At 34.0% G+C, this 13,381-nt stretch overlaps 1 protein-coding gene across 1 annotated transcript in view; it reads right to left on the bottom strand.

Annotated features, from left to right (window-relative positions):
- LOC141296225 (ryanodine receptor 3) overlaps nucleotides 1–13,381 on the bottom strand; it is a 214,001-nt gene that overhangs the window by 129,637 nt on the left and 70,983 nt on the right. Inside the window, 7 exon segments of the mRNA XM_073827498.1 lie at nucleotides 1,871–1,973; nucleotides 2,788–2,988; nucleotides 4,930–5,365; nucleotides 8,261–8,629; nucleotides 10,666–10,892; nucleotides 10,979–11,065; nucleotides 13,197–13,362. Of these exon segments, the coding sequence (XP_073683599.1) occupies nucleotides 1,871–1,973; nucleotides 2,788–2,988; nucleotides 4,930–5,365; nucleotides 8,261–8,629; nucleotides 10,666–10,892; nucleotides 10,979–11,065; nucleotides 13,197–13,362 (1,589 nt within the window).

The following is a 13,381-nucleotide window of genomic DNA, read 5'->3' as shown; positions in this document are numbered from 1 at the left end:
ATCAGAGAAAAACTAAAACCAGCAAGACAGTAGCTCACGAGGACTGGAGATCCCATGTCTAAACTGTACAGTAAACAATCTGATGTTTAGACTGCTGTGGAAATCACGTGAAACGAGGTCTAATATAAAGTATATATATCGTCTGTTCCGTCTGACATTGTGCTAAAATTGGTTTCATCATCAGAAGTTTCGTAGTCAGACATGTTGTCAGCGAGTTGCGCTATCAACAGCTGATCGGAACGTGCGAACTGACAGCAGCGCGGATTGATGGAAACGGAAAGAATATAGTGCCGATTAAAACTGAGGTATGATTTTTGTCAGGAGTGTTTTTTGTGATGTAAATTAATCAAGCTTTGAAACGCATATATTTTTTTCACGTAAAAACGCACAGTTTTGAGGCCCCGGAAACTAACCGTGACTACTTTCTTGAAAAACTTCCAGCGGCCAGAACTCTGACCAGGGAGGTGAACGCAGTGTGGGTCAGTGTGTATACACTATAGTGCTGATAAGGATTGAATACAACTTCATGTCTTAAATGCTCGAACTATCCCTTTAATGATTTGATTGTTTCTACTGTTTAATAAAAGAAATCTGAGGAAAAAAAAAAAAGATTTGCAAATCCGATCTGAAGTCCTGATCTGAATCAAATGATTCGCAAACCCGCTCCAAAGTTCCGATCTAAAATCAAAAGATTTAAGAACCCACACCAAAGTCCAAAGTAACGTATCATCATTTCAGGACTCGAAGCACGGATTGTGAATTATTAAATTCGAGAAATGATTCGCGAAACGGCTCTGAAGCTGTGATCTGAATCAAATGATTTGCAAACCATCTCTCAGATAAGAACTTGAAGCAAGGATTGCGAATTGTTCAATTTACTGAATGATTCGCAAAATTCTCTAAAGTCCCAATTTGAATCAAAAGATTTGAGAACTCACTCCGAAGTAACAAATCATCATTCCAGGACTGGAAGCGTGGATTGCAAATCATAAAAATCTTGAAATTATTGAAGTTGTGATCTAAATCAAATGATTCACAATCAAAAGCCCAGATCTGAATCAAATGATTCGCAAACCATCTTTTCAGATTAATTGTGAATTGTTCAATTCACGAAATGATTCACAAACCCACACCAAAGTTCTGATCTGAATCAAAAGATTCGCAAACTTGCATCGAAGTTCCAATCTGAATCAAATGATTCGCAAACCATCTTTTCAGATAAGAACTCGAAGCACGGATTGCGAATTGTTCAGTTCACTAAATGATTCGCAAACCCGCTCCAAAGTTCCAATCTGAATCAAAAGGTGTACAAACTTGCACCGAAATTCTGATCTGAATCAAGTAATCTAGGGTCCAAAATTCCAATCTGAATCAAAAGATTTGAGAACCCGCACCACAGTCCTGATCTGAATTTTAATGAATAAAAAAACTCACTCCAAAGTTCTGATCTGAATCAAAAATTCGCAAACCATCTTTTCAGATAAGAATTCGAATCGTTCAATTCAGTTTATAGTTAAAAGTTTACTGACATTAACTGAAATAAGCAAACAAGTATGATGTTTACAAATAAAATATCCATATTTCCATTCCAAATCTAGGAACATATTGAGGTGAGGTAAGCGGTTTACAGCTAACTAGTGAAACACTCCATTAATGTGACCAGCTGCAGCTTAAAATACATGTTAGATGTTCACATAGTGCATTATGATGGAGTTTGTAGCTTAATTCACTAGATTTGAAATAGTTTGAGCTGCAGTTCAGTTGTTGACAGTTCAATAGGAAATCAGCTGAAAGCATTACATATAAAGCAGTACATATTTGAGAAATGATTGTTGTATGTGATCACATTATTATGAGCTGCTGAACGTACCGCAGTGCAGCCGCAGCTCTCCGTGGAAGTCAAACAGCTCCTCCTGTATGTCTGCTGGACACGGACAGTCCTCACCCATGTTAAAGTTCAGAAGCATGTTGATCTGAAACAGAGAGATTTAAGGTGAGAAACTGCAGGCGAATAGAGTAAAAAAACAGCAACTAATAGTTATCACCTTACTTACTCCGCTGATTGATTACATTGGCAACTGCAAACATTTTTTGTATTACATGTTTTCTAAAATGTTAGGTTTGAATATGCAAATGAGGCATCATTTAACGAAATATGCACTAATTTGCATACATTGCTAGTACAGAAATCTGAAAACTGGATGAAGTCAGTTTCAAAATTCTTGTTTAATTTTTTTTTGTTGACATATTAGAGTGAATTGTTTTTACAAAGGGGAATTTTGGGCACTCCATAATTCAGATAATACTTAGAACAATGTATTTTTTTACATTTTGGGTGGAATAAAATGTTGTATAAAATCAAGCAAATGATATATGAACAAATCTCTCAGTAAAAACCTGCAGGATATAGACAGGAATAAAAATGTAAAGTGTGGTGTGTGTAAGTGCTACTGAAGTGGAGATTTATGGCTCAGTGTAGGAGAAACAACTCCTGGCCTTTAAAAATATGTATTGTAATGGAAATCTATCGACACAAATAGATAAAGTGCTATAAAAGAAAGACTTAACAGTGTCTTTCGGATGTTTTTTTCCACTAGTCTGATAAAACACTTTATGTAACACCAAAAATCTCAAACTTGACAGGTGCATGAAAAAACTGTATTTGCCTGCAGTGTCTCCCCTTAACCAGACACAACAGAGAGAAAATGATGCTGTTAAGTCTGGAGAAATGACAACCGTAACAGGAAATGACATCAGACATCATGTGACTGGAGGAGAAAGAAGCACCTGTTCCTGCGGCGGAGAACGAAACTCTTTGGTCTTCTTGGCGGTGACTGCGGCCGACATGTTGAGCGCCAGCATCAGCTCATTATAGCGGAACTTCTGATTAAACTGCAGCTTAGAAACGAAGCTGTCGGAGAACGACACGATGGCCTCGATGCGATGCCTCAGCTCACAGTCACAGAAATAGTGCAGCAGTTCACACATCTGCAGAAAAACACAATCAGTACAACAGATGAGATTCAGTCAAAACAGCATTTGGTTTTGTATGTCTTAGTGACTGTTTTTATTCGACAAAATTCTAAATAAAAAACGGATGTGTTAAACTGCCCTACAAAGCAAAAAGGCAGTAACTACGCCGAGTGCAGAACTGAGAAAAATGACTTTAAAGTTATCCTGTCATCCAGCCTGTAATCCAATTACTGTACAAACGACTACCATTTTTCTACAAAACGACACATTTGAGATAAGATGTTTCGTCACATAACAAAGGATGCCTTGAATGTCATGAAAACGATAATAACTCATTTTTGACCAAAAATGCAGTTACTGCCTTTTTGCTTTGTAGGGCAGAATAGGCTTATTCAAATTTCAATTGAATGAGTGATTTTTTTAAATTCAAATATTTTCCCCAAATTTGTCCCAAAGGATGCCTGAGGGTTAATAACCTTTGTTTTATTTACAAATTTGACACTCTGCCACTCAGCTTCTGTTATATTCTCATTTATATCTCAACACCATATATTTTCCATATTTTCCCTGCAGTTAGTGGAGTCTATAAAATAAAGACATTAGCCTATTCCCATTAAAGTTTGAAGTAACATTTTCTAAAGGGGACAGATCCAGCAAGAAAGAGGAATGATGCTACAATATTGTTAATAAAATTCCTAATTTGGAGACATTGAAAAAAAAATTGTTTTAGGCAAATAACATTTTTTCTTAAGGGGAGACACTGCAGGCAAAAATACTTTTTTCATGCATCTATCTATCTATCTATCTAAGTTTGAGATTTTGGGCTTTTTTTATTTTATAAAGTGTTTTTTTCAGGCTGGTAATAAGAAAACATCCAAAAGACACTGTTTAGTCTTTCTTTTATAGCACTTTATCCATTTGTGTCAACAGATTTCAATTACAATACATATTTTTAAATGTTCAAAATGAGTTTTTTCTCCTACACTGAGCCATAAATCTCCACTTCAGTAGCACTTACACACACCACACTGAGCATTTTTATTCCTGTCTATCTCCATTTTTTAAATAATTTTTATACAACATTTTATTCCCCAAAATTTGGTAAAAAGTATAGTGTTTCCTGTCTATTTTTCTGAATTTTGGAGTGACCAAATGTGACCCTGGACCACAAAACCAGTCATAAGGATAAATTTTGCAAAACTAAGATGTATACATCATATGAAAGCTCAATAAATAAGCTTTCAGTTGATGTATAGTTTGTTAGGACAGGACAATATTTGGCCAACAATGGCTGAGATACAACTATTTGGAAATCTGTAATCTGAGGGTGGAAAAAATCAAAATACTGAGAAAATCACCTTTAAATTTCTCCAAATCAAGTTCTTAACAATGCATATTACTAATCAAAAATTACATTTTGATAGGTTTACAGTATGAATTTTACAAAATATCTTCATGGAACATGATCTTTACTTAATTTCCTAATAATTTTTGGCATAAAAGAAAAATCAATAATTTTGACCCATTCAATGTATGTTTGGCTATTGCTACAAATATACCCCAGCGACTTAAGACTGGTTTTGTGCTCCAGGGTCACAAATGAGAAATGAGAAAGGATGTTTTAGAGTTAAAAATCTTTGAACTTTGTTTTATTTACAAATTTGACAGTCTGCCGCTCATCTTTTGTTATATTTTCATTTATATCTCAACACAATGGCAAACGTTTATTCTCCATATTTTCCCTGCAGTTAGTGGAGATTAGTCTACAAAATAAAGAAATTAGCCTATCCCCATTGAAGTGGTTTAAACTAACTTTTTCTAAAAGGGACAAATCCAGCAAGAAAGAAGAATGATGCTGCAATATTGTAATCTTTTTTTTATTATTTTTTTACAGTGCAGTAGTGTGTCTATCATATTTTAAGAAAGCATTACAGCCTGATGTAGTGACGCTCTCACCTGTCGTTTGACAGACTCTGGGAGTTTCTTCTCCAGCAGTCCCTTCACCAGCGCTTTCCCGTCTCTGGCCTCCTCCTCTCCGGCCTCCACCGCCTTCTCCTCGGCTCCCGTCAGCCCTTCTTTGGCCGTGGCGTCTCTGGGGCCGTCCTCCCTGCGCTCCCCGAACACGTCGGGCTCGATGAGCAGCAGGATCTTGTGCACGTCTCGGCTGGTCAGGACGCCCATGGTGAGCAGCGTACCGATGAGCCGCAGGATGGGCACGAACTGGAACTCCACGCTTCCTCCCACGGGGTCACGGATGTGGTCTCCTCCGCCCTGCACCGCCTCCGTCAGCATACTGATGGCCTTCTCCTTCAGCACGTCCAGCGGGATCTCAGGGCTGTACAGGTGCTGCTCGCGTTTGGTGCTGATGAAGCACGGCGGACCGAAGTGCAACCTGTGGATCAAAAAGAGTGCTTTAAAGGAGTAGTTCACTTCCAGAACATTAAATCACAGATCATTTACTCACCCCCTTGTCATCCAAGACGTTCATGACTGACTTTCTTCAGTTGTGAAGAAATTATGTTTTGTTTTTTTTTGAGGAAAACATTTGAGGATTTCTCTCCATATAGTGGACTTCTATGGTGCCCTGAGTTTGAACTTCCAAAATGCAGCTTAAATGCAGCTTCAAAGGACTCTGAACCATCCCAGCTGAGGAAGAAGCGTCTTATCTAGAGAAACCATCAGTAATTTTCTAAAAAAGAATACAATTGATGTACTTTTTATTCTCAAATGCTCGTCTTGTCTAGCTCTGTGTGAACTTCTGCACATGCACTCCTGTTCAAGACCGGTAGGTTATGTTGAAAAACTCCCATCTTATTCTTCAAAATCATCCTACATCGCTGTTTTTTATTTTTTATTTTTAGGAACTTTAACATGAAAAGATTAATAATCTTTTAATTAAAATTTAATTATTCTTAATCTAATAAAGAATAATTAAAAAAAGGACACATAGATGTCAAAACAATGGCACATAGGTCAAAGACGTTAAAGAAACACATTTACAAAAGTGATTTTATGTCCATGGAAAGCACATTAATTGTATGTAAAGTGTTTACTTTGAAGGTTTCGAATAAGTTTTTGGAGAATAAAATGTCAACATTGGGTCGAAATAATGTTACATTGTCATTTAGTGTAACAATATTTATTTCAAAATTCAAACATGATGCTTATTCTGACTTGTACATATTGCAATATGTGACCCTGGACCACAAAACCAGTCATAAGGTTAAATTTGACAAAACTGAGATTTATACATCATATGAAAGCTCAATAAATAAGCTTTCTATTGATGTATGGTTTGTTAGGATAGGACAATATTTGGCTGAGATACGTCTATTTGAAATCAGAAATCTGAGGATGCAAAAAATCAAAAAGACTGAGAAAATCACCTTTAAAGTTGTCCAAATTAGGTTCTTAGCAATGCATATTACAAATCAAAAATTACATTTTGATATGTTTACAGTAGGAATTTTACAAAAAATCTTCATGGAACATGATCTTTACTTAATTTCCTAATGATTTTTGGCATAAAAAAAAAAAAAAAAATTTTGACCCATGCAATGTATTTTTGGCTATTGCTACAAATATACCCCAGCGACTTAAGACTGGTTTTGTGGTCCAGGGTCACATATATAAAAGAATAAGTGTGCGTATTAAATTTGATTGTGTTGTAAGTAAGTAAAACATTCTTACTGACAAATGGGCAAAACCTAGGATAGTGGCACATTATAAAAATGTAGAATTACAACTAATTAGTATTTGGGACGAATGTAAGTCTTTTATTATGTCACAAATTAATTTTTGTTGTAAATATGCCTGACTTACACTGAATGACATTTTACTGGGTGTCTTCTGTAAATTAGAGAAAAATGCATGATATTTATGTTTTGCTCAGAAAAACAAAAATGCAATTCAATTAAAATAAAGAAAACATTAAAAAAAAAAATTTGGAAAAACAATTTAAAGCAGTATTACACTTGTTTTTTTCTGCTTTAACCCATTTGTATAAATGTCCTAAGATGATACATGTTAAGAAATGTTACCCAGAAAATAGATTTGGATCAGCTTCCTTCAAAAAAAAAAAAAACTATAAAGGTATTCCACACTTTGAAAAATGTTTCAGGTTTTCTTTTAACAAAGCCAAACAATGAGACAATTCTTGTAACCACTGTTTAAAACGAGGCAAAAATGCTGTTTTCTCATGCACCTGTCAAGTTTGAGATTTTGGGCTTTTTGTTGTTTCATAAAGTGTTTTTTCAGACTAGTGGAAAGAAAACACCCAAAAGACACTGTTAAGTCTTTCTTTTATAGCACTTTATCTATTTGCGTCAATAGATTTCAATTACAATGCATATTTTTAAAGGCCAAGAGTTTTTTCTCCTACACTGAGCCATAAATCTCCACTTCAGCAGCACTTACACACACCACACTGAGCATTTTTATTCCTGTCTATATCCTGAAGGTTTTTACAGAGTGATTTGTTCATATATAATTTGCTTGATTTTATACATTTTATTCTCCAGAAAACTATAAAAAATTGTGTTTCCTGTCTGTCCTAAGTTTCTTCTGAATTATGGCGACCCAAAATTCCCTCTGTAAAAACTTTTGACTCAAATATAACAAAAAATAAATAAATAAACAAGAATTTTAAAAACTGACTTCATCCAGTGTTTAGATTTTTCTACTAGAAATGTATGCAAATGTGTGAGTGTATGCATTTTTCATGAAATAATGACCTGAACCTAACATTTTAGAAAACTTGCAATACAAAAAATGTTTGCAATTATCAATGTAATCAATCAATTGGATAAGTAAGGCGATAACTATTAGTTAATTTTTTTATCCTATTCACCTGCAGTGTCTCGCCTTAATTCCTAAAAACGGAGCATAGTTTCATTCCTAAAGAAATACATCACTGTTTTACCTTTTTTGTAAAGGGGTAAACACTGGGTTGGATGATTTTGAAGTTGGAGGAAAAATTGAGATTGTCTTGAACTAGAGTACAAAGCTAGACAAGATGAACAATTGAAACATGTATAAATGGTAAATTTGTTTTAGAAAATGACAGATCGTCTCACTAGATAAGACCCTTCTTCCTCGGCTGGGATGGTTTAGAGCTCTTCGAAGCTGCATTTAAACTGCATTTTGGAAGTTCAAACTCACGAGCACCACAGAAGTCCACTATATGGAGAACATTCCTGAAATTTTTTTTCCTCAAAAAACAATTTCTTTGTGACTAAAGAAAGGAAGGAAGTGAAGTACTCTTTTACAAATGCAAAAGTATAATAACCTCGGTTTGAGGGAGGTGCTGAGGCCGACTCCTGGCGGTCGGTGTCGTTTGGAGGAGTCGAGGAAGAGGCGTATGCTGCGTGTCTCTGCGGTGATGGGGATGATGAACTCGTTGATCATCATGCGGCGGGCGGCTCTGGCCGTCTCCAGGTGTACGCTGATGAGGACGTCGTAAAAGCCCTCGCGCAGCATTCCCGACAGGTACTGGTTGTCGATGGTGTAGAGCAGCTGCGATTGGTCCAGGTGACTGCAGAGAGCGTGAGCCACACGCGTGTTCCCGTGAGCGCACAGAGCGCAGTACAGCTTCAGCGTGTGATAGTGGAACTTACGCAGCTCCTCCTGCTCCGACAGCTCCATGATGTCCACACACCTGCGGCACCAGCAATAATCATCATCTCATCAAACTACACTATTACATTATTATCAAAAAACTCAAATAATTATTAGAAACTAATTATTATTATTAAAAAATAAATTAATAAAAGCTCAATAAATGGCAATAAATAGTATATAATAAATAAAAATACATATTTAATTAAAATGGAATTTGATAGTATTAAATATATAAATAATATTTTTTAATTAATTTCAGTCATCACAATGTTTTAAAATTTAATTTAAAAAACATGAATTATATTTATAAATATAATATGTGACCCTGGACCACAAAACCAGTCATAAGGTTAAATTTTACAAAACTGAGATGTATACATCATATGAAAGCTCAATAAATAAGCTTTCTGTTGATGTATGGTTTGTTAGGATAGGACAATATTTGGCCGAGATACATCTATTTGAAAATCTGGAATCTGAGGATGCAAAAAATCAAAATACTGAGAAAATCACCTTTAAAGTTGTCCAAATTAAGTTCTTAGCAATGCATCTTACTAATCAAAAATTACATTTTGATAGGTTTACAGTAGGAATCTTACAAAAAAATCTTCATGGAACATGATCTTTACTTAATTTCCTAATGATTTTTGACATAAAAGAAAAATCAATAATTTTGACCCATGCAATGTATTTTTGGCTATTGCTACAAATATACCCCAGCGACTTAAGTTTTGTGCTCCAGGGTCACATATAGGCTATATAAGTTATTTCAATTTATAGATGTATTTTATTTTCGCTTTAGAAATTAATTTGAATGTTGCACTGCCCAGTATTTTAAGGAAAACTGATTAGATTTTATTTTTTCAGGATTTACAGATGTTTGAAAAAACTGCATTTATGTGAAATAGACCAGTAATGTGGCACTTTTTATCCATTTAATGTTGCCTTGATGAATAAAAGTATTGATTTCTTTCAAATAACATTTTACGAAACTACATTTTTTATTTTATTTTAAAAAAATCAATAGATGTGTTAAAGAAGTGAAGAAAGTGGATAGTGAAGAAAAAGCAGCAAGCTCATCTTAAGACTTATTTCTTAGTCTTCATGATTCATATAAATGTGCAAAATAGCCATAATAAATACTGGGGTTATTATAGTTAACAAACTAAAATTAAATCCATAAAAAAAATTATTAAAGCTTGAAAAATAAAATGAAAATGGAATTTGTTTAAAAAAATAAAATTAATTACATTTATAGATGTATTTTATTTTCATTTTAGACATTCATTAAAACACATAAAATGTATTATATATAAGTAATTTATATTCATAGATTTACTTAATATTTAAAATATATAAAATGTATTATTTTTTTATTTTTTTTTTTACATTTAATTGTAATTATAAAAACTAAATTATATATCTATCTATATATATAAAAAATATATAAATTTGTTTTATTTATCAATATTCAATTTTAATGCAAAAATACATTTAATTTTGCGACATTAAATAGAATTATCTTTACATTTTATTTTTAAATATTTGAACTAAAAAAAAAAATCAGACACTCATCATCAGATTTACAAAAAAAATTCCATTAATTATACTTATAATATAATAATTACACATTTATATTAATAATTTTAACTCAAAAACACAAATGTATTATATTGTTAAATGCATTTATTTTTTAATGTAATTTCACTTTAATAAAACCTATTATAAATGTTATTTATTTAAATTTTTTAAATATATATATATATATATATATATATATATATATATATATATATATATATAATTTACAGACATGTATTTACTTTTCATTTAAAAAAATATGATTACATTTAAAAAAATTGAATTCTTTTTTTTTTTTTTATCAATTATATTTATGAGCCTAATTGAAATAAATAATTTATTTACAAAAGTATTTCATTTTTATTAAAAACACAATAATATATAAAAAATATTATTTGTATTTACAAATTGCCATTTTCAGGATTGTAAAATATTTATGAATGTATTTGATTTTTAAATATAACTGATAATTCTGAAATGTGAGGCGTGTACCGGTTCTCCTCAGGGATGTGTACGGCCAGCATCTGCAGCGCTTCCACACACTGCACCATCCAGCCGTGTCTCTCGCTCACACGAGTCGTCTCCACCTTCAGGAAAGTGTTGGGCATCCGGCTCCACAGCACTGAGTTAATGCTCTGGACGTCCAGTCGAGGAGGACACTGAGGAACGGGATTCTTGTGTTCGCTCTTAAAGATGGCGGATGAGATGGGCATGGCGTTCTGCAGGAGAACGGTCAGAATAACTCTGATCAGAGAGCAGCTCAAGAACACAGTTAGCTCCTCTTCTAAACACTAGCTGTGCTCACCTTGATTTTGGCCAGCTCAAACTGGAAGAGACTGGAGCTGGTGGGCCGCACAAACACCGCAGGAAACAGTTTAGTGCTGGGCTCCACCTGAACACAAACACACACTCAGAGCAGAGCCACTGGCCCACTGTCACCCAACACTCCATATATTTATGTCAAATAGGGCTGTGCAATACATCATCTGTGAGAATATAGAAACAATGTGCGATTTGACATCGTTAAGTAAATCACAAAACCTAACAAAACACACCTACAGAGTGCACTCCAGAAGTCAGATTATAAATGCGATACTGGTTTTTACAACAGTTCAATAAATAACTAGATGAAAAGTTTGTCAATACAAAACTTTCAGTTGGCTTTTTAAAGTTTTACAAAGTTTTAAAAGCTAAGAGTTTGAGTTTTATTTAATTTTAAGTTTAATTTACATCTTAAAGTTTTGAAGACAACAGTCTTTTAGAAAAACAGATAACATGTTAACATGTTTTTAGCATGTTGCTAGCATGTTTCTATCATAATTAGCATGTTTAACATGTTAGCATGTTTTAGCATGATTAGCATGTTGCTAACACAATTTGCAAGTTTGCTAACATGTTTCTATCATAATTGTGATCTGCGATACTATCGTAACTGTTGTTTAAACGATGTGCCATTTGATTTAGATTTATATCATTTCATCAATATCACACCAAGAGTTCCGTTTTCCCCAAAAGTTACTAAAAGTTACAACAGTTCAATAAATAACTAGATTAAAAACTTGATTAGCATATTGATTAGCATATTGTTAACATACTGTTAAAATAATTAACATGTTGTTGGAATGTTTAACATGTTTTTAACATGATTAATATGTTGTTAGCATTATTGACATGATTAACATGGCATTAGCATGTTGTTAGCATGATTAGCATGTTTTAACATCATTAGCATATTGCTAACATGTTTCTAGCATGATTCACATATTTAACATGTTTTAGCATGATTAGCCAGTTACTAACATGTTGTTAGCATGATTAACATGATTTAGCTAGTTACTAACATGTTGCTAACATGTTTCTAGCATGATTAGCATATTTTACATGTTGTTAGCATGATTAGCATTATTAGCCAGTTACTAACATGTTGCTAACATGTTACTAGCATGATTAACATGTCACTGGCATGCTTTTAGCATTTTGTTACCATGATTAGCATGTTGTTAGCATTATTGACATGTTGTTAACATGATTAACATGTTGTTAACATGTTCGTAGCATGACTAGCAAGTTACTACCATGTTGCCAGTTTCTTTATACCATAATTAGAATGTTTAGCATGTTTTGGCATGATTAGCAAGTTACTAACATGTTGGTAGCATGTTTCTAGCATGGTTAGCATGTTTCTAGCATGATTAGTAAAATTACTGACATGTTGCTAGCATGTTTCTAGCATAATTAGCATGTCACTAGCATTAGCATGTTGCTATCACAATAAACAAGTTACTAACATGTTGGTAGCATGTTTCTAGCATGGTAAGCATGTCACTAGCATGTTGTTAACATATTATTAGCATTGTTAACATGTTTTTAGCATGATTAACATGTAACTAGCATACTAGCATGCTAACTTGTTAACACATTGTTAACATGTTGTTAACATTTTTAACATGTTTTAACATGATTAGCATATTGCTAGCATGTTTCTTACATGATTAGCATGTTGTTAACATATTGTTAGCATTATTATCATGTTGATAACATGTTTTACCATGATTAAATGTTGTAAATATGATTAGAATGTTGTTACTAACATCTTACTAGCATGTTTCTCGCTAGCATGTTGTTGGCATGATTAGCAGGTTAACATGTTTTTAGCGTGATTAGAATGTTGTTCACATTTTTCTAGCATGATTAGTATGTTGTTGGCATGTTTCTAACATGATTATCAAGTTGCTAGCATGTTGCTAACATGTTTCTAGCATGATAAGCATGTCACTAGCATGTTGTTAGTAATGAATAAGTAACAAGATCCCGGTGGCTGAGTGTCAATCTTCCGGTTGTGGGCTTTGATTCTATGGCAAACGGTAAATGCAAGGGCTGTCAATCAAAGTTTTGCTGATGTTCGGTGAAGCTACAAACCAAAACGCAGCCCAAAAGTGGCATGTGTAGCCTACACTGATGATTTGAGACCCAAAGCTTTTAGTCATAGTTATTCCAGTTCTGGTTCTAGTTCTGGAAGGTACCTGGTATGATGTGGGAAGGTCTTTGCCGTTGATGGTGAACGTCAACAGTCCTGTGGCCAAATCGATGAGGCACCCGATCTCTAAATCCACGTTACTGCGGCTGGAGGAGTGAGCGGCGCTGGTGACGTCTCCACCCCACACCATATAACAGTTACTCCTCTTCACGCTGTCACATGACACAGAGA

This window comes from Garra rufa, chromosome 21 (genome assembly GCF_049309525.1).
Source record: "Garra rufa chromosome 21, GarRuf1.0, whole genome shotgun sequence".
Lineage (NCBI taxonomy): Eukaryota > Metazoa > Chordata > Actinopteri > Cypriniformes > Cyprinidae > Garra > Garra rufa.
The sequence above is the reverse complement of the archived record's forward strand: the minus strand, read 5'-3'. Positions and strand labels throughout refer to the sequence as shown.